Source organism: Calliphora vicina, chromosome 3 (assembly GCF_958450345.1).
Source record: "Calliphora vicina chromosome 3, idCalVici1.1, whole genome shotgun sequence".
NCBI lineage: Eukaryota > Metazoa > Arthropoda > Insecta > Diptera > Calliphoridae > Calliphora > Calliphora vicina.
The window spans coordinates 24,606,234-24,628,212 of NC_088782.1; the positions used below are offsets into that span (position 1 = coordinate 24,606,234).

At 29.0% G+C, this 21,979-nt stretch overlaps 1 protein-coding gene across 1 annotated transcript in view; it reads right to left on the reverse strand.

The window, feature by feature from the left end:
- Pxn (Peroxidasin) overlaps window positions 1-20,981 on the reverse strand; it is a 167,676-nt gene extending 146,695 nt beyond the window's left edge. Inside the window, exon 1 of the mRNA XM_065506165.1 lies at window positions 20,189-20,981. Coding sequence (XP_065362237.1) covers window positions 20,189-20,364 — 176 coding nt within the window. The 5' untranslated portion in view covers window positions 20,365-20,981. The remainder of the gene's footprint in view (window positions 1-20,188) is intronic.
- Between the last annotated feature and the right edge of the window lie 998 nt (window positions 20,982-21,979).

The window sequence follows — 21,979 nt, forward strand, 5'->3', positions numbered from 1 at the left end:
AGATTCTGAAAGAGGTCTTCGTTGACTCTAACATAGAGATTTTTTTCATTTAAAATATTTTGGATAATCGTTATTTACGGTTCCTGGTTCTAACTTGAGTTTAACGCCCTCTCGTGTCGACAGGGAAAAGTACATGAAGAAAATGATTTTAACATTATAGAATATGGATTGTTATCTTTTAAAATACATACATTTAATTTTTGTATGGAAAGTTCCCAATTTTATGCAAATTTTATGTTTGATTTGTTTAAATCATCGTTATTTTTCTGGCTTAAAATTCACCATTTATTCCATTACATTATGACATCCAAGAAGCGCATTTTACGAAGTGCACAATAACAGTTTTTTCCTTAAGTGATGTGAAATGAAACTCAATTTTTATTAGAATTTTTATAGAAAAAAGTAAAATTTCCTACCGGGCAGAATAATCTCAAAAAAAAAACCTTTTTAAATATTTAAAAATTTCCAACATAATCTTCCTTAATCTCCCAAAAATACATTTAATCAAATGCTTTTTTATAAAACCTATTAAGTTTGAATGATTTTTTAAATTGAAATATGCATGTTTTTAAACCTTTCATTCCTTTGTTAAAATGCTTTGAATTATTAAGTATTTTGGTTTTTAATGAATCGCTCGTTTAAATAAAGTTCATAAGATATTAATATTTAATGGGTATTTGAAAAATGTTTGTAAAGTTTAAATAAAAAAAAAACAACTACAAATACAAAACTACCAAATTGTAATGCAAATAAATCGAAAAAAAGCAATAATGAAAAAAAGAACTAGATAATAAAGTTATTTATGGTGCTCAGCATAAACTGATGTCAGTGAAATATATAAATTTTTTTTTTTTATGTTTTAGATTAAAAAGTGTAGTAAAATATACATACATACATATATATTTCAAATAAAGTAAAACTACAATAAATTCCTTCTTTTTTTTTCTATTATAACTTTCCATTTTTTTCTATTTTTGGTAAACTCAACTATTCCCCAAACAATCATAGATTATTTAAAAGCATATTTATGTATTTCTGCTATGCACGAGCATGTTTGTACAGCAAATGCAATAAATGTTGAAATTTAAACATCCCCCCTCCCAAATAAAAAAAGGCCAATTTAAAGATTAATACTAGTCTAAATACATATAAGAGAGAAGAAAAAATGTAAGGAAATTTAAGTTGTGGAAAATGTTGAAAACTTTATTTATGATGTTTAGTTTCATAACTGTTTAATTAGGTTTATTGTGTTAGAATTTTATTGTTTAAAGGTGCAGGAATATTGTTGTGCAGACCGGTTGGAAAAATGCAATTTTCCAGATTTAAGCATCCCTAACTATAATATTCAGGATGCCAATCGTGGTCGATTTTTGGATTATAAAAGATATCATGGACTGATATTGCCCATTTCAAATACCAAGATAGAGTATTTATAGAACATTTCAGCAAACTAGTTCATTGCGTTTGGGTTCTATCGTGTTTTTAAAAGATAGATCGACGGACTGACATAGCAAGAACGTCTTAGATGGTGGGTATAAAAATATATCAACAGAATCCATTCACAAATGACGGAGTTATAAGCGATTTTCCAGATTTTCCATAATTTTTGAATGATTGACTGATACTACACCATTTCCAATTTTATTTCAGAAATTTCTAATTATATTTCAGAAAATTCCAATTGAATTTCAATATTTTCCATTTATATTTCAGAAATTTCCAATTATATTTCAGAATTTTCTAATTGAATTTCAGAATATTCCAATTTTATTTCAGAATTTTCCATTTATATTTCAGAAATTTCTAATTGTATTTCAGAATTTTCCAATTGAATTTCAGAAATTTCTAATTGTATTTCAATTGGAATTTTCTGAAATATAATTAGAAATTTCTGAAATTCAATTGTCAATTTCTGAAATACAATTGAAAATGGTGTAGTGAAAGTACATAAAATTCGGTACAGTCGAATACTACATCCTGACTTGTTATTATACTTTTCACCTTCGTGAGAAGGGTATAATAAGTTTGTCATTCAAAAAAATTTGGAAAGGTATATAAGATTCGGCACAGCCGAATATAGCTCTCATACTTGTTTTTTGTTTCAAATTATAATGAAATATTAAAACAATACAACTAAATTATATTAAATTAAATGTTTTTTTTTATATTTAAAACTATGATTTGTTAGGCTATAAAAAAACATAAATACATTTTTTTTAATCATAACAATTTTTTCACAATTATATTATTTTATTACTCTTTTTTATGTTAATTACTTTAATTGATTTATAATAAACAAATCTTTTTTATGATTATATCAATATTAAGTACTTAAGTTTATTAAAATATTAATTAATTATAATATTATAGTAGTTAAGGGAGTATAAATGTTGAGGAAATGTAAAGAATTGAGCTGTTATCCTCTGACATTTATTTTGTATACACATGGAAAATTTGTAGCATAGAATTCTTTGGACACAGGGATCGTTTGAGAGAGAATTGACTTTTTGAAAAACTGAACGAAAAAAACTAATTTTTCAACAAAATCATCTTAAGTGATGAGGACAATTTTCAATTATGAAACTTTCCGGTCATGTAACTTCTTGACCGTCTCTTTCTTGTAATTTAACTTCGGTACACTATTTTAACAAATATTTTTTCAATATAACATTTTGAACAATAAATTCTTCATGTCCGCAAAGTTTCAGACAAAAACATTTATAATAAGTAAGAGAGCTATACTCATTCGGCTGTGCCGAATACCCTTCACCAAATTATAATTAATTTTTTTTTTTTTTTAATATTTTTATGTTAACAAAATTAAAATTTTTTTTTGGAAATTTTTTTTTTCGAAATTGTTTTTAAATCTTTTTTAGAAAAGTTTTTTCTAAATTTTTTTTTTTTTGGAAAAATAATTTATGACAAAAAAATTTTTGAAGAAAAAAAATTCTGGTTAAATTTAATCCATTGTAGGTCCAACTTACTATAATAGCTTTATATACATCGTTGCAATGGACTTTAAAATATCTATCATTAGATATCCATATTGTCTATATTAATGACTTAGCAATCCAGATATAGATCAAAAATAGTCCAAAAATCGAGCTTTTCCCGGTTTTTTCCTTATATCTCAGCCATTTGTAGGCAGATTTTAAATATCAACCGAACCGGAAGAATTCCCGACATATTAATGTATCATGTATGTAAGTTATTTAGGGGCTACGGAAAGTTGATTTCAAAATACAGACGGACAGACGGACATGGCTATATCGACTTCGCTATCTATAACGATCCAGAATATATATGTATACTTTGTGGGGTCGCAAATGAAAAATGTAGTACAAACGGAATGACAAACTTATATATACCCTTGCCACTCATGGCGAATAAAAATGAGGGCTTCTTTCAAATTGTTAGCAACAATATATTTATAACAATATAAATCTATTTAAATTATTGACTTCTGGTAACATATGGAATCCGAGCCAAAAGAACTGCTCATCTTTTGAACCCAATAACGAATCAAGCCAATTTCTGCTACTCTGTATTGAAGTGAAGAGTATCCCAGAGAGAGCGTTCTGAGTTTCTGATCGAAAGAAATAGTATTTCGGACGGGGAAGGGTCCGGACTATAAGGCGGCTGAGTTTTTAACAAGTATTGTTACGGTTTCAGGCCGCATATTCTGTCGTTTTTTGGCCAATGCTCGCTTTAAACGAATCAGTTGCGTTCGGTACAGGTTCCATGTATATATTGGATGCTTTTGCTCCCACCAAATACAGAGAATTACCTAGTGACATGGATATTTGGCTTTGGTATCGATTCGGCTGTTTGGCTGGGCTTCACATACGATCTCTTACGCTTCGCTTTATCGTAATGGATTCATTTTTCATCGCAAGTAATGATTCGGTGCAAAAATGATTTTCTTTTATAGCGTTCAAGCATAATTTCGGACATGTAAAATCGGCTTTCAAGGTCTCTTGACTTCAATTTGTATGGCATCCAATTTTTCTGCTTTTGGATGAAGCCTTGCAGAGTTTTGAAATTGCTGCTATCAATGACTTTGCTAACTCTTGTTGAGTTTTACAACAATCTTCATGGAGTAATGCATCTAATTCTTAATCTTCAAACTTTTTTGACTGACTTGATTTTCATCTTCCGTGTCAAAATCTCCACTTCTGAAAGGCACAAACCATCTCTTGCACGTTGAAACAGTTTCACCATAAGGCTTGGTGAGCAATCGGTGTGCTTCAAAGGCACATTTTTTTAAGATTAAAGAAGTAAAGCAAAACTTCCCGCATATAACGCTTTGTTGGCTCAAAATTCGACATTTTCGACGCAAAAAAAAACCCATCATTTTCAGTAACTAAGTGAGAATAAATGACAGATATGTACCCTTCAAAATGACATATTCATCATCATAATATTAATAGGCAAGTCGATTTCTTTAGACCCCTTTTACTCTCACATTATACATTTAATTTGGGCAAGAAATATACCATTTTAAAGGGATTTATTCACAGAAGTGCAGACTATATATTTTATTGAAATCTGTTCAGTTTTTAAGGAGTTATAAGCGTTTAAAGATGTTACTAACACATATGCAAAAACGTGTACATGTGAACCTTAAGCTAAAATGTAAACAAAGCAATGCATGTTTGTTCAATTTGTTGTTGTAAATAAATAGGAGAAGCAATTAAACAGTATTGAATTCGCTCAGTTTTAAGTGAGAGTTGTTATAGAAAACAAAGAAGAAGAAGAATTTAGTAATTTAAATTCGCTTTAACCTTCGCTTTACCAAAGGTTTTTTATGTACATGGTTTACCAATACCCACCCGGGTGACACTACCCTTCTATAAATATATGCGACGAACAAAATTTTAAAAAATTGAAAAAACTTTATAAAAAGTTTAAAATGGTTCTATTAAATTCTATAGAACTCTAGAATTTGTTCAGTGAGTACAAATTTCATTTAAATCGAAACAAAATTAAAAAAAATATTAAACCAATAAAATCGATGTGGTCACCCGGGTGGGTATTGGTAAAGCGAAGGTTAATAAATATATTTTGAAGGTGTTTTTTTATTTTCTAACTCCCATATGCATAAACAATTTTTAAATTTATCAAAGGTTTATAAAACAAAATTTGTTTTATGGGGGTAAATATGTAATTGTAGATAAGTAAATAGTTATTTTATAATTGTGACGATTTTCAACGGTTTATCACTGCATGAAGTTTAATGAAAAATGGGACGGGTCGGAAAAAATGTTGAGTCGCCTCCCATACAAAGTAAATAGATATTTCTAAATATTTTTTTGGAAATATAATTGCAAGATTCTTCAAACTTAGTCTAAATGGCTCTTTTATAAATTTTCATAGTTTCGCTGAAATTGTTCGGGATTGGAATAGTGGGCGTGGCACAACCTATACAAAGTATATAATTAATTTCGAATATCTGTAGAACTATAATTGTAAAAGTGTTTAAACTTTTAGCGAATTAATTTCTTATTACTGTGCGGGGTTTAGCTGAATATAGACGGAATTAGATTAGAGGGCATATCACCCAAAATGGGAGAGGTCGGAAAAGGATGTGAGTCACCTCCCACTTTGTATAATTTTTGCTCTCTTACCATTTGACACAGATTGGCTGAAAATTGTCGGGATTGCATTAGTGGTTATGGCGCAAAGTAAATAATTAATTTTGAACATCTGGAGAACTATAATTCTAAAAGAATTTAAACTCTGTATCAATCAATTTATTACCATTCTAAGGAGGTTAGCTAAAAACGAGTTTGGTATCTCCCATACAAAATTAGTTAGTTATTTTCGACTATCAGTTCAGTTCACTTGTAATTCAGAGATTCTCAAATTTTGTATGTGTTATTTTCGCATTTCCATTCATATTTTTTTTAATTTTACTAGGGTAGGGGTAGCGAAGTGCACCGGGTTATGCTAGTAAGTCATTAAAAACAATTGGGATTTCTGAAAAGTTTTTGGGAATTATAGGATTTTCAATAACAAATAACATTTTCTCCAGTATAAAATTTTGAACTATTTTTCACATAATAAAAAATGCTAATTATACCCTTCACCATGAGTGGCAAGGGTATATATAAGTTTGTTAATCCATTTGTAATTTCCACATTTTTAATTTGCGACCCCACAAAGTATATATATTCTGGATCGTTACAGATAGCAAAGTCGATATAGCCATGTCCGTCTGTATATTGAAATCAACTTTCCGTAGCCCCCAAATAACTTACATACATGATTCATACATCAATATGTCGGGAATTCTTCCTGCTCGGTTGCCGACAAAATCAGCCCACAAATGGCTGAGATATAAAGAAAAAACCGGGACCTTGATTTTTGCCCTATTTTTGATCTATATCTGGATTACTAAGTCATTAATATAGACAGTATGGATATCTAATGATAGATATTTCAAAGTCCATTGCAACGATGCATATAAAGCTATAGTAAGTTGGACCTATAATGGGTCAAAATCGGGAAAAATATTTTTTAACACGATTTTTTTTTTCATAAATTATTTTTTTCATAAATTCTTTTTTCCAAAAAAACTTTTAAAAATTAAAAAAATATATTTGGAAAAATAATTTGGAAAAACAATTAAAAAAAACATTTTTAAAACAATTTAAAAAAAAAATTTAAAAACAATTTTTAAAAAAAAAATTAATTTTGTTTAAATAAAAATAATTAAAAAAAATATTTGTAAGTATAATTTGGTGAAGGGTTTATATGATTCGGCACAGCCGAATATAGCTCTCTTACTTGTTTTTTTTATAAAGTTTTAAAAAGAAAACACAATTTCCTACAATTTGATATATAATGTGTTTATCTTTCCTTTTCCACTATTCAAATTCAAAACAAACAATATATAGGAAATATGCTGAATTTTGCCGTCACTGCATTACCGACACGGCATTACCAAATACAACAATGTGAAGCAAAATAGAGATAGTTGTGTGTTTTTAAGCCACTTTTTAAAATAAGTATTTTGAAATCTTAACCCCTCTCCTTATATTCCAAATATAGTATTTGGTATTAACACAGTAGAATTTCCTTTTATAAGCCCCAGTGTGTATTGTTTAAAACTTAAGTATTATATAATTCTAATATTTCATTTAGCTTGTTATTTAAACATAATACTTAAATTATTAAACACTAATGTAAAAACTTTAGCTTATTTTAAGTAAATATAATAACTTTTTATATAACATTTTTACCAGCAATATTAAATGATGTTGTTAACTTTTTAAACAAAATTTTCAATTCCATATTTATTTTTTGAGTAAAAACCTACATAAGTATAATCTGATTAAATTGTTAGTTTTTCCAGGAATTCACAGCAAATTATTTGAACTTTTCAGTTAAAAACACACACATGAATACATACACTCCTCTTCGTCCACTTAATAGTACAAGGCAAAATAAACAGAAAAATTTACCAATTTGTTAATTAAAAGTTAAATATAACAATTTACTAATTAAAAGTAAATATGAAACATGTATGAAATAATGTTAAAGTTAAACTTGTCCAAAATATCAAAAAAAAAAAACACACAAAAAATCAAAATCATCATCACACTGATACAAATGTGGTGCAAAGTGTGGTAAAGGTGTTAAGGTTGAATTTTTAACTTGATGGAAATACTAAATTGAAGTTATAATTTAAGAAAATAAACTAATGAATTTAAAGTAAATTCAACACTATTTCTATTTGCTTCTTATTAGAGTTTTAGTTAAAATAAAAAGTCGACTTTTCGACTTTTTTCATTTTTTTAATAGTCGACTGTTGGCAATGTTTTTCTTAACAGTTTTTATTCTATTGTCAAATTTATTGATGAGAACAATGTAGTTTTTAAAATGTTTACAATAAAAAAGTGGACTTTATGACTTTTTTTAGTAGGTACATATATTGCTTATTTTTTACCGATTATTTTATAACTCTATTCATTTAGTCGACCTTACGACTTTTTTGGCATAACGTAATCGATTATTCGTTTTATATTAGCAAAAAGCCAATTTCTAGAACCCCAACTGCTACCCAGCTACTATATTTTATAAGTATGCTTTTTATCATTAATGGCTTCTCACTTATTTATAGCTCCCCCCTTTTATTTCGTTTTTAATTCCATGAAAATCCCTTTTCACTGAAACATTTTACAACAACAGCTTTTAAATCATTTCATTCAAATGAATTCATTAAATTTATTTCGCCATTTTTCAGGCTTTAATTTGGTATTTAAATAGTTTTAAAAAATTTTATTTCAAATGAATTGGCTGCTGTAATGGAATGATGATAATTGTAAAGTGCAATTAAATTTTTTGTGCCTGATGCATATGAAAAAGGGTATGCTGTAAGTTTATTTTTTAATAGATAGTTCAAATGAGCTGACAATTTATGTTTCTTGCACATTAAATTGTTAAAAAAGGGCAACATTTTGCCAGAAGAAAACGTTATGTGGTTGGGTTCCTAATTTTCCTAATTTTCCAAAATACCCGATACAGATTTCTCGGAACTCAGAGAGTGTTTCTTGTACAATAAATTTTTAAATGACTTCTTTTTTACAGAAAAAAAAAACACAAAATAGGGCAGAAAAAGAGCAACATTTTTATAACCAAATGAGCATTTTTAAAAAAAGCATTCTCCTTGACATTAAATTGTTAAATGACAAATGGCAATATTTTTGTCAATAAATAAACAATTTTAGAAAAAAACTTATTATCCGTGACATTAAATTGTTAAATGACTAAGATTTTCCAGAAAATAACACAAAATATGGCAGAGGGCAGAAAATGTCAACTTTTTTGTCTACAATTGAACATTTTTATTAAAAAAAAACATATTATCCTTGACATTAAATTGTTAAGTGGTTAATTTTTTCCAGACAAGAACTCAAAAAATGGCAAAGGGCAGAAAAAGTGTAATTTTTTTTTTTCAACAAATGAAAATTTTTTTTAAAAAAAATGTATTATCTGAGACATTAAATTGTTAAATGAATATTTTTCTCCAGACAAGAACTCAAAAAATGGCTAAGGGCAGAGAAAGTGCAATTTTTTTTGTCAACAGAACTCAAAAAATGGCAAAGGGCAGAAAAAGTGCAATTTTTTTTTTCAACAAATGAACACTTTTTTAAAAAAAAATGTATTATCTGAGACATTAAATTGTTAAATGACTAATTTTTTCCACAAAATAGCGCACAGTGCAGTAAAATGTCAACATTTTTATCAACAAATGAAATTGTTCAGAAAAAAACTATTAAATTGTTAAATGACAAATTTTTTCCAGAAAATAACAACAAAAAAATGGCAAAAATAGGGCAAAGGGCAAATTTTTTGTTAACAAATGTACATTCTGAAAAAGTTTCTATCTTATCCTTTAACAGTTATGCCAATCTTATGTCTGAAAAGAACACAAATTAGAAAAAAGGTCTGGAAATTAAAAGATAAAGAAAAATACATTTTATGGCTCGCTATGAACCGCCTGAAGCATTCTTCTGGACTGCAGAGTGTATAACCGTAAACATTATCAATTTAACTCACATTTTGTAGTGAAATAGTTTTCAAGAACTTCTCATTAATACCTGCTCCTGTTGCTCAGCACATTTAATGAGATGAAATATGAATGACAAATTTTATTAGCTATTTCTATTTCTCCTATAAAATAAAAATTCCTTTTTTTATTACAATAAATCTCTGAAATTCATACAAGGGACATCCTTAACATTATTAACTATTTCCCACTTTTACCATTACGCACTTGAATTTTTAAACATATTTTAATTAATTATAAATATAAAGTAATAATCACAATAATAATTGCCAGGACAATGGGCAAATTAATTTATTTAATTATTATTGAAATTTATTACCCGGGATTATATTTAAATGAAACATTTTAAATACATAGTTTGTGTAATTATTATTATAAATAAAAATATAACTAATAATTTGTAAATTGTTTAAAGACAGGGTAGGTACTACAGCTAAAGGGCTTACCGCAGTAACTCGAATCTAAATATTAAAAAAAACGAAAATTCAAATTATATTTGTGGTGGATGTGGCCAAGGCATATAGTAATAAAATTAACATAAAATCAAAAGTAAATCAAATCAGTTTTCTAATATGGGTGACTTATCAAGTTACAACAGTAAGCCATTTAACTCATTCATGTTTAGTGGTCACTTTTCTAACCACCTTTTCTAGAGTCTTTAAAAAAATTTGTATTAACATCTATTGGCATTTTGCTAAACAATTACATTTTTTTTAAGTCATCGTTTAAGTTTTTTTTTGCAAAACTTTGCCGTCAGGTTGCTCTGGTTAGATTAATATATTAATTTGAAAATATTGTAAACCGCAGTTTTTCTAAGGGGTTTTCCCGCATTCAATAAAAAAAGTCAGAGTGTTTATTGTTCATTAAATTCGGTGTTACTTTGTTATTTGGTGTTTGTTTGATTGGCTTGTGTAACAAAGTTTTATTTTACACTATACTCTTTGATAAATAACGTAAGTAATATGGTGGTTAGATTACTAACCACCAATGATTTAAATGAGATTAGGCTGAGTCCTTTATAACTTTGTTCTTGAAATTTTAAAGAAGTTGAAGCTATTTTAGTTTACTTAACAGTTTATAACGCTGTAATTTCTCAATCGAACTAGTTCATACACTAAGGGCCATTATTACAACTTGCCTATAAGTTCGAAATAGTAAAAGTTAACTTTAACCCTCCGGCGGGTTGGTTAAAGTTAACTCCTTGATGGTCCAGTATATCCACATGTATTCCAAGGAAAATTTATCTAGAATCGTTTAAAAAAAATCAAAGCGATCCGACCAATAGTTTAGTTTCTATTGAGATTTAAATCAGAAAAGATGAAAAGGTTACTGGGGACCTTTTTCATTTTCAAACTGAAATTACTCCTTGATGGTCCATGGGAAGTATACCCGTACCATGTATTCCAAGGAAATTGTATCTAGAATCGTTTAAATCCGACCAATAGTTAGGTTTCTATTGAGATTTAAATGTGTTTAGTACGGGAACGTGTGAAAAGGGACCTTGTACTGAAATTTCAACAATAGTTTTTTAGGCTTTTTTCATATAAAACTCATAAAAAATGAATAATGTTATATATAAAAGGAGATTTTTTTTCTAACATTCATTATACATGTATAATTAGTAAATAATAATAAATCAAAAGAAAAAAAATGTTTAAAAAATGCTGTGGACCTTGTACTTCGTATAAGAGCAAAAACTACTCAACCGTCGGAGGGTTAAGGGTACCTTTTTCTATTACCTAAAGTTAACTTTTACTATTTCCAACTTATAGACAAGTTGTAATAATGGCCCTAAGTCTGTTGGCTAGTTCTTTGCATTTTTATTTTAATTTTAAAGCACAGTTTAATTGTTGCATCATATTATTTCATATAAATTTTAATTATAATGTAACACACAAAATACAATATATTAATTATTTGTTTAAGATTTTTTATCATTCAATGAATGGCGTTGATGAAAATTTATCTTTTATTTGCATTGAAATCATAATTAAACATATGTACTTATTTACGTAGACATTATAATATCATCATAGCATCAAGTGTTTTATTGGATGAGAAAAAAAGTATTTTTAATTAACAAATATATATTATTTGTCAAAACAACTTTGCGAAATAATGAACGATCTATCCAGTTGTAGAGAAACAGACCAGAATCATTGGCAGCAATCGAAACTAGAACGATTTTAAAGGCTGCTTTAAAGTTGCATCATGTTTCTTAACCTTTTTCTGGAAACTTCTAATTGTGGACAATTAACAGCGCTTAATATAACTGTGGACCTGTTAATAGCTGTGGAACATACAACATAGAATAAAAGCTTTGAGTTGATCATTGTAGAACTAGAGCATTGGTCTCCAACAGTACACCCGCGGGCACCGTCTATGTGTGAGTTTCTTATATGTGAAACCGAAATTAAAAAACGAACATGAGTTATTTACAAGTGTTGCCAGTGAAGGATATTTTCATAAGAAATTTGGTTCAGAGTACACACATCGTAACACTAGAATACGAAGCAAATCTATTGTTGTGAGAGTTTGGTTAACAATGAACTAGAGCTTTCAAGAAGCATCGATAGATGGAGCTGGAAAGTTCTAGACGTTGATGCATTGTATATAAGTTGGCCGTGAGAACATCAACCACTCAGTCTAATTTGAAGCATCATTAAGTAAAGATAAATTAAATGCCTAACAGTGTGCTATATAAGTTTTGAATTATAAACGTGTATTTATATAATAACACATATGGTCAATTCACAAGGTCTCTTATCAGTCATATTGTCATAATGTCCTAATATATCACGACTCGTCAGCTCGGCTTAAACGACTCTTAGGCATTCGGCGCAGGTCTCTGCTGGTTGGTTACGATAACACAATAATCATAGCATACAGAGTAGTATTATTTTAGGTAATTTTTGCTTGAAAAACAAGAAAAACCATTGTGAAATATTAGGACATTATGACAATATGACATGATAAGAGACCTTGTTAATTGATCAATAGCGAATATTTAAAGTGTTGTTGTGTAAATATGAATAAAGAGTTGTTACAATTTTAAACTACTAAACTACTTTTATATTAAACTAGTTTACCGTCCCGTCTTCGCCCGGTAGCATTTACTAATGTTAGTTCTTTAAGTTTCTCCAACCCGCATACTCCTGCCTGTTATTATTTATTTGCAAATAAAATATCTAAATTTGTACTGCATACTTTAGGGAGCTTTTTTTATTACAGTTGACTGGACTCAAAAAAACATTTCCGAGTTTTACCCTGATTTTTTGAATTTTTTTCTTCACAAACCATCTCCTGAAAATTTAGAATCGTATTAAAAAAAATCAGCCAAATCGCTCCAGGCGTTCTCACGTGATGCCATTACATACATGCACCATTTCGTTTTTATACCCTACACCATCATAGTGGGGAGGGTATTATGCGTTTGTGCAGATGTGTGTAACGCCCAAAAGTATTGGTCTAACACCCACCTTAAAGTATACCGATCGACTTAGAATCACTTTCTGAGTCGATTAAATGATGTCCGTCCGTCTGGCTGGTGGGCTGGCTGTCCATGTAAACCTTGTGAGCAGAGTACAGGTCGCAATTTTGAAGATATTTCGATATAATTTGGTACATACAATTTTTTCGGCCCAAGGACGAAGCCTATTGAAACTGGCTGAAATTGGTCCATTCGATCGGTCCATAATTAGTCATAGCTCCCATTCCGAAAATCACTTTAACGTGCTTAAATCACTTAAAAATGTTGGTATATACACAAAATTCAACATAAATAACTTTCATATAGACATAAAACATACGACCTTATTTTATGGTGATCGGTCCATAATTGGTCATAGCTCCCATATAAGGCCCACTTCCGAAAATCACTCACGAATATAAATTATTTATATTTTAAAAGAAAAATATTTTTACTCATTTACTTGGTGTAGGGTATTATATGGTCGGGCTTGACCGACCATACTTTCTTACTTGCTATATATATAGAAGATTATTTAAAGGAAATAAACCACCGTTTTTAAAAGGTAAAAACGTAATAATATGTTTTCACCATTGCATTTGCTAACAAAAAGTTCACTGACGCAACAAATTTTATTGTGATATGTTAACGAACAAATCTTTTATTGAATAGTACACATTCTATTTTTTTCAATTTAGGAGACAATTATCTTACTTCCTCTAGTGCTAGTTTGGGAGTTTTGTACCAAAATACTCTTAACACATATTGGTTCATAACTTCAAAACTAAAATTGATATCCACTTTGATTATTACCATATGATTTTATTAAGTCTTACAATACATATTAACTGTGGTAAATTTCCATATCACAAATCCCACTGCTTTCCTCTTTGTTATGGATCATCCCTATGAGGTCTTTATTAACATACATTTCTATTAAATATTTATATATGTTTCAAATTAAATGTAGATATTATTATAGTTAAAATTCATATTTAAGTTTCTTTATTTGACTTAATTTAAAACTTTCCCCATGTGCTAATTTAAAACTATTATTAACTTTGTATTAAAATTGAACAATAGCAATTCCGACAATGTTGTGCCATAACTATAAATTGTATAAACAATAAAAGGATATAATATATACACCATTGTATTTTCATTAACGTCAAGAAGTTAAAGCTTAATGTATATTAACGTGGTCATATTGTTAAGAATGTAAAATTATTATTGGAATATAATACTATACTGTGTCTCTGCTAGGTTCCTCATTGTGTCTTAGCTAAATGTCTTGAATAATAAAATGGCGCCACAGTGGTATGAGAAAAAAAAAGAGGGAAATAAATCTGTAACTTCTAAACCCTTAGTCCAATTAAAACGAAATTTCACATGCGCAAAGAGGAAGTGTTGTCGAGTTTAAGTTTTGAACTCGGACCTCATGACCCCACCACGAGCGGGACCAGGGGTCCCTAAAGTAGGACACCTCGGCTATGTTCAATTTTAAAAATGATTATATTTCTTCGTTTGTGTTCCGATTTCAAAAAACTTACAAATATACAATCTTCTCATCGAGCACTAAATAAAACCTCGTCGTAGCTATCAATTATCTTTTATAGCTTAGGAGATATTCGCATTTAAATTAAATATTTGTCAAAGAAATAACACATGGCTTTAACTTATGTTTCCTTTTTACTGGAGAATGCTATTGAAATAAAGTGTAATACAACTGTAATTCAATTGCTTGATTATAATTCAAGGCTTGAATTACACTTGCTTTTAGCTGGAATTCCAGTATAAATGCTTATTTTGAATATCCTTAAAAACATTCAGATCGATATTATTTTTTAAATTTTAAACGATTTATCAAGCAACGCACGTTAATAATTATATGGTTTGTTAATAAATTATTTAACGATTAATATATTGTATATATTATATATACACATATATGTTTGTATCGGTATTTAAGTAGTAAATATCCATTAGTGTATAAAGTATACATATATGCATGTGCAATACATCAGAATAATAAATATGTATTATATCATTTTAAAAACTTTTATTGTTTATTGACCCAAATACTGATATTTGTATTAAAGTTACTTTAAATTATTCACTCATATACACAGTCGGATACACATAAAAGACAATGAATAAAATTAACTACATATTTCACTACTTAAATATATTGTATTCATACTTAATATATGTAGTGATTAAAAGCAAATTAAACATACATAAATAGAGCCAGCAGCAATTTCTTATATTTTATTACGATAACCGTGTTAAAACTAAGGTCTCTAATACACGGTTGTCATATTCTTACAAAGTTGTCAGAAAATGTTCAATAAATGGTTAACACCCATATGTTTCATCATAAGTTCTCATGGTTGTGTTAACCATTTTCTGAGCATTTATCTGACAATCTGACAATCGTGTATACGTAGCTTAAGGTAATTGCAATTTAAAGAAAAACTATATATAAATAATTATTTCAATCTGATCAATAGAACATTTTCTTTTTCTGTTTAAAACTTTGATTTAGAAAAATGAAAAGATTTTTATAAAAAAACTAGTTGACCGACCCGGCTTCGCCCGGTACCTATTTACTAATGTTAGTTCTTCAAGTTCTCCAACCCACATACACCTGCCTGTTCTTATTTATTTTCAAATAAAATATCTAAATTTGTACTGCATACTTTAGGGGGCTTTTTTTAGTAAAGTTGACAGGACTCAAAAAAAATTTCCGAGTTTTACCCGGAATTTTTTTCATTACAAACCATCTCCTGAAAATTTCGAATCGAATAAAAAAATCAGCCAAATCGCTCCAGCCGTTATCACGTGATGGCATTACATACATGGACCATTTCATTTTTATATATGTATGTATATAGATTTAATTGAGTCTGGTTTGGCCTACTTTTTGTGAACAGACTTTGTCATACATTTTATCTAAAATTCAACAAGATAACATTTAAACATAATTTATAATAATTACTGAAACATTTACGAAATATTATTCCTTAAACAAGCTTATGAAATGTGTTAATAAGTTTACAAAATAACATAAATCAAATATTAACTTAACCTATAAGTGTACATATTTAATATTAATACCTGTAGTTACGTATTAATGTATAGTATTTAAATATGTATATGAATGTACATTAGGGCTATAACCAAATTTTGGCCCTAGCACCATGCGATGGCAAATGTTGTGTTATTTACAATAACATTTTTTTCGGGTCATATTGGAATAAAAACCTCACCCACAAAAATGATTTTTTAAAGTAAAAATTTTCTCAAATTTTTATTACTTTTCTTTATTTTTTTATAGTAAAACAGCGGATTCTTTCCCGTTACCACAAATTTTTGATATATATACAAAACAAAAACTATTTGCATTTTTTGTATAAAAAAAAATAAACAAGTAAGAAAGTATGGTCGGGCTTGATACATGAGCAACAACATTTTTCTTTTAAAATTTCAATAATTTTATTCGTGAGTGATTTTCGGAAGTGGGCCTTATATGGGAGCTATAACCAATTATGAACGGATCACCATTAAATTAGGTCGTGTGATTTATGTCTATATGAAAGCTATTTATGGTGAATATTGTGTGTATACCAACATTTTTAAGAGATTTATGCATGTTAAAGTGATTTTTGGAAGCGGGTCTATATGGGAGCTATGACTAATTATGGACTGATCATAGCAAAATTTGGTGACATGAATTTTTTATATAAAAAACCTATTTGGACCGAAATTTGTGGAGATACATATATAAATTAAACATTTATGACCAATAAAGTCCAATTTCGGGAGGACATTTGTATGGGGGTTAGGTGAAATAATGGACCGATTTCAGCCTGTTTCAATAGGCTTGGTCCTTTGTCAGAAAAAATTGTATTTAACAAATTTGATTGAAATATCTTCAAGATTGCGACCTGTACTTTGCGCACAAGGTTTACATGGACAGCCAACCAGACGGACGGCTGGAAAAGTGACCCAGAAAGTGATTCTAAGCCGATCGGTATACTTTAAGGTGGGTGTTACATCAATATTTTTAGGCGTTACAAACATCTGCACAAACGCATTATACCCTCTTATTATTATCTCCAAACTTCACCGCGTTTTGTGGATGTAAAATGTAAAAAAAAGTTATAGCCCTAATGTACACACTTGTAGGTGAAAGTACATAAGGATTAAGCATGATAAGTTTAAATTATAGACTTTAAGTTTATTCACATATGAACGAATATATTGCTTGAGTTTAACGAAATCAAGTGATTTGGTTTTCCAAACAGTTACACATAAGCAAAATGCTCAAATAATTTTGATAAAAAATCTACATGATTTTTATATTGTATTTTTAGTGACGATAAATCGTCAAAAATCAGTCAGTTAGAAATGGCAGATTTATTTCCAAAATATTTCGATTCTGATTCTGAATAGAATCTTCTCATCGAGCACTACATAAAACCTCGTCGTAGCTATCAATTATCTTTTATAGCTTAGGAGATATTCGCATTTGAAAATTAAATTTTCAACATTTTTACCCACCCTACTCCAGTTTTTTGATGACCGCTGTTCCAAATATTTCCTGATTTTCTCCACTTTTCTTTTATAGGATTAACAACAGATGTATATATCAAATAAAGAAAGAATTGGTTAAAAATCACGGCTGAGTCCAGAGTTACATGCATTTGAATTTAAAAAAATAAAAAAGGCGATTTTCGATATTTTTTAGGGAAAAAAGTACTTTTATTCTTATTAAGTTATCTAAAATATTTCTAAAAGGATGTATAATGAATTTCTACTTCTTGAAAAGCTAGCTTTATGTCAAATATTTTAAATAAAAAAAAATTATAATTTTTGATACCGAGGCGACCAGGTCCATTCAAAAAATGCCTATTTTTTATGTAAAATTCAACTTTAGAGCAAATATTCTTATAGTCGATATCAAATTATAATAATCTATTTTAGATGGCCCAATATGTTCTTAATTATTTTGTAAAGGGTTCCGATAACCCCGCCCCTAGTATGGATATTATAACCAAAAAAAGAGAAAATACCATTTTTGGAATTTTTCAATACTTTTTTGGGAATTGCGGGATTCCTGATTACAAATTACAAATTTCAAAATTTGTTTTTTTTTCCATTTTCAATAAAAAAATCTATATAAGTGTAAAATAGAACTTTTTTTCAAAAGGGGCCCTTTTAAATTTTTTTTTGCTCAAAAGTAAGCTTGGGTCTAGTCCTTTAAGATCTATTTGGTCGCTTAGTAGGATGCGAGTGGAATATCTATCAAAATAATTATTTTGTAAGTCAAGACATACAATTTTTGTGTTAGAACATTTATTTTGCTATATATCCCACTCGCATCCCACTAAGCGACCAAATAGATCTTAAAGGACTAGACCCAAGCTTACTTTTGAGCAAAAAAATTTTAAAAAAGGGCACATTTTGGAAAAAAAGTTCGATTTTGAAAAAAAAAACTGAAAAATAGCATGTTTTGAGTTACAAAACATTTATTTTGAAAGATAAAAAAAGTCAACAAAGTTTTTGATTTTGCAAAAAAAGTCAAAAATTGCATGTTTTGAGTTACAAAACTTTTTTTTGATAGATATCAAACTCGCATCCCACTAAGCGACCAAATAGGTCTTCAAGGAAAATATCTAAGCTTTATTTTAAGAAAAAAAGGGCCCATTTTGAGAAAAAAGTTAAAAAAGTTTTTGATTTCGGAAAAAAATATTAAAAATTTTTTATTTTTTTTAAAATATTTTTTTCGAACACATTTTGCTAAGAACAATAGGTAATAAGTTACATGGATGAGAAAAATCACATGTTTGGCCAAAATGTCAAAGAGTTCTGGACCGATCTTGTTGAAAATCGTGTCTGAATTACTATCCAATAGGTCTAACCTTGGTGTAAATCCCGATCGGAAGACATCGATTTTAAAAGTTGGTTCACTTGACGTGAACCATTATCGGACTAACCCTTTTTGAGATATTATAAATTATGTGGAGAAACTGATTAAAGCCTTACATGACATATTCAAAACATATTAGGGCATATAAAATTAGGGATTACCCATAAAATGATTTAAATTTGGAAGGACCGGCGAAGGACTCTATTCAAAATTTGGACACATTTTTGTAACCACCATCAAAAAAGATGGAGGGTATATTTTTGTTTTTGTCATTTCGTTTGTAACATATTGAAATATTGGTCGTACATCCAAAAAGTATATATGTATAGCCTGGGTCCTCATAAGATTCTATGGCGATCTAAATATGTCCGTCCGTCAGTCTGTTGAAAACACAATATGGCCCTAACGAAAGGAGCTAGCTAGCTGAAATACTCTGTTGATAAGGTTTCTTTGGTATTGAAATTGGGCAATATCGGACGCTCATACAAATGTCCCGCCGGAATTCTGTTTGAGCAGTCGAAAATATGTTGATTATGCGTTAATAATTAGTTCTAATGTTGCTCAGGCATGAGTCTATTCATGATTAATTGCCAAACCAAACTAACCTCAAAAAAACAAGCGATTACTCTCAAATCAGCTGTCACAAAAAGCAGTGCTGCCAATTTAAAGTTTCTAAATAAAAACACTCTTTACACACTTTCTTCAATAAAACTTAAAATCAAAAAGTTTTTTTCTTCAATTTAAAACAACATTTTTCACATACATATTTACTGGAATTTTTATAAACTGTTTTATAAAACTATAAACTATTAACAACAGATGTTAAAGTGACAATTTCTACACAAACAATTCTTAAATAATAAAATGTTAATGGAAGATTTTCTGAGAGAATGTGAATTTTTGTTGCACAAAAAAAAATAAAACTTTAAACCACATTTGAAAATAAAAACAAAAAACTTAAAAACATGAACATGAGATGAACCTTAGCGAAAATAAAAGAACCTGGATGAAAAAAAAACAAAAAACTTAAAATATTTTCAGAGTAATAGATAAAAACAAAAAGTTTACAAACAAAAATTCTATCTAGTAGAATGAATGAATGTTTTGGGGTGGGAAAAAAATGCACAAAACAACAAACAAAAAAAAAGGCAAATCTGAATGAATGTGAAGTGAATGAAACAAAAAGAAAAAAAGGCGGAAAAGAAATACTTACAGAACTGTGGTATCTTGTGGTACTTTTGGTATGGCAGTTAAATGTGTACGCAAACAGCGAACAGTACGTTGAAAACAGTTGCAACCTGTGGGGCAATAAACAGCCAACGAGGGAGCTGTCAACACAGACAACAACCACAAGCTGGCAAACAATTGCACGATAATGTTGCGAGACATTTTTCTTCTGTTGTGCAGCAGCGCCTGTTTTTAAACAACAAAATTTCTTGTGTTTTTTTTTTTTTATTTTAGTTTTTCGCCAAAAAGGTGTTGACTAACTTTTAGCACATACTATAACGGGCCAGATGAAAAACTTGCACTCGCGGAAAAACTCTAATGGACACGTATACGTAGTTGTTTTTTACTTTATTTTTTTTATATAGTTTTTGCCAAAATATTAAAGAGAAACTTTTGCAAAAAAGAAATTTCTGCTTTTATTTTATACTGTGTGCGCTTTGAACTTTATGCACTTTTCTTCTTAATTGAAAATAATGCTCAGACAGACAGTCAGTCAGTAGAATATAAGTAGTATTTTTTGCACTTTATTTTAAGTATTTTAAATATTTATTATACAAAAAAAAAACAGCAACTATGTTTTTGAAGAGTTTACTCGCTGTTGTTTTTCTGCCGTTTTAAATTAAATCACTTTTAATTAATGTCGCCACTGTGATGCATTTATTTATCATCTCATCACACATATTGTTGTTGATTGTTCTTGATGTTTGTTTGTTTTCCTTAAGGTTTTTTTATATTTTTTAAAAGTTGGTTTTATTTATTCCGCGACTTGCAACCCGTATTGTATGACTTACGCACCACAACTAAATTTTAATTTTAGAACATAAAAACCATTAAACTTTTTTAATATTTTTGAAATTTGAATACTTTTACAAAAAATAAACCACAACTCAGTTTTTGTGTGTAGAATATTTTGATATCAACATACAAAGAACTTTAAAGGAATGAATTCTTAATGCATTAATAGTATGGTCTCATGGCGGCCTTAAAGCTTGACACTCGACAACAGACCTTCGGTTTAACGATCGACCAACTTTATAAGTAAATGATGTTTCCCACGAAAAATGTTCATAAATCTCTTAAATACCAAAAAAAGTTCTTAATAAACAGAAATTATACTCAACCATAGCGCTGGTTGACACACGTCAAGTTTACTTGAGGAAGACCTGAGTTTGTAGATGAGAGAGGAGAGGAGATTGGAAAGATTTTTCTTCTTCTCTCTGCTATAAACTCAAGTAAACTTGACGTGTGTGAACCAGCACATAGTTCCTACATGAGTCCTACTTGAAAAAACCACTTTAATTTCTCACAATTTTACACGAATAAGTTTTATTTCGAATAACAATCAAATTCTATGAGGATCGGTTTATCGCATAAAAGAATAACTTCTGTAAATTATATAATTTAATTTAGACATGATATCAAATTCCGGGAATATATTTGCATGACTATGTTAGATGAAATCATAAGACCGATTGTGAGCCATTTCTACATAGAGAAAACAGATACGTAGTTGCAACTAAATTTGTTTCCAATTGAATCGGTTGCACCCATAGCATTTTTCAGTTCTATGAACAGAAAGTCAGTTGATAATGAATAATTTCGGTTGAAGCTACCAAACGTTTGTCACCCTTTCTTTGTGTAGCCTTAACTGTGAAATTCGCTCACTAAGGCAGAATCATTTGATTGTCAACAAATTCGGTTTTCTCTGTGCATAGATTTTGACCTAAGTTCAAAAGAAAAAACTGAAGGATTTTTGATTATAAAGTTTAGATTGAGC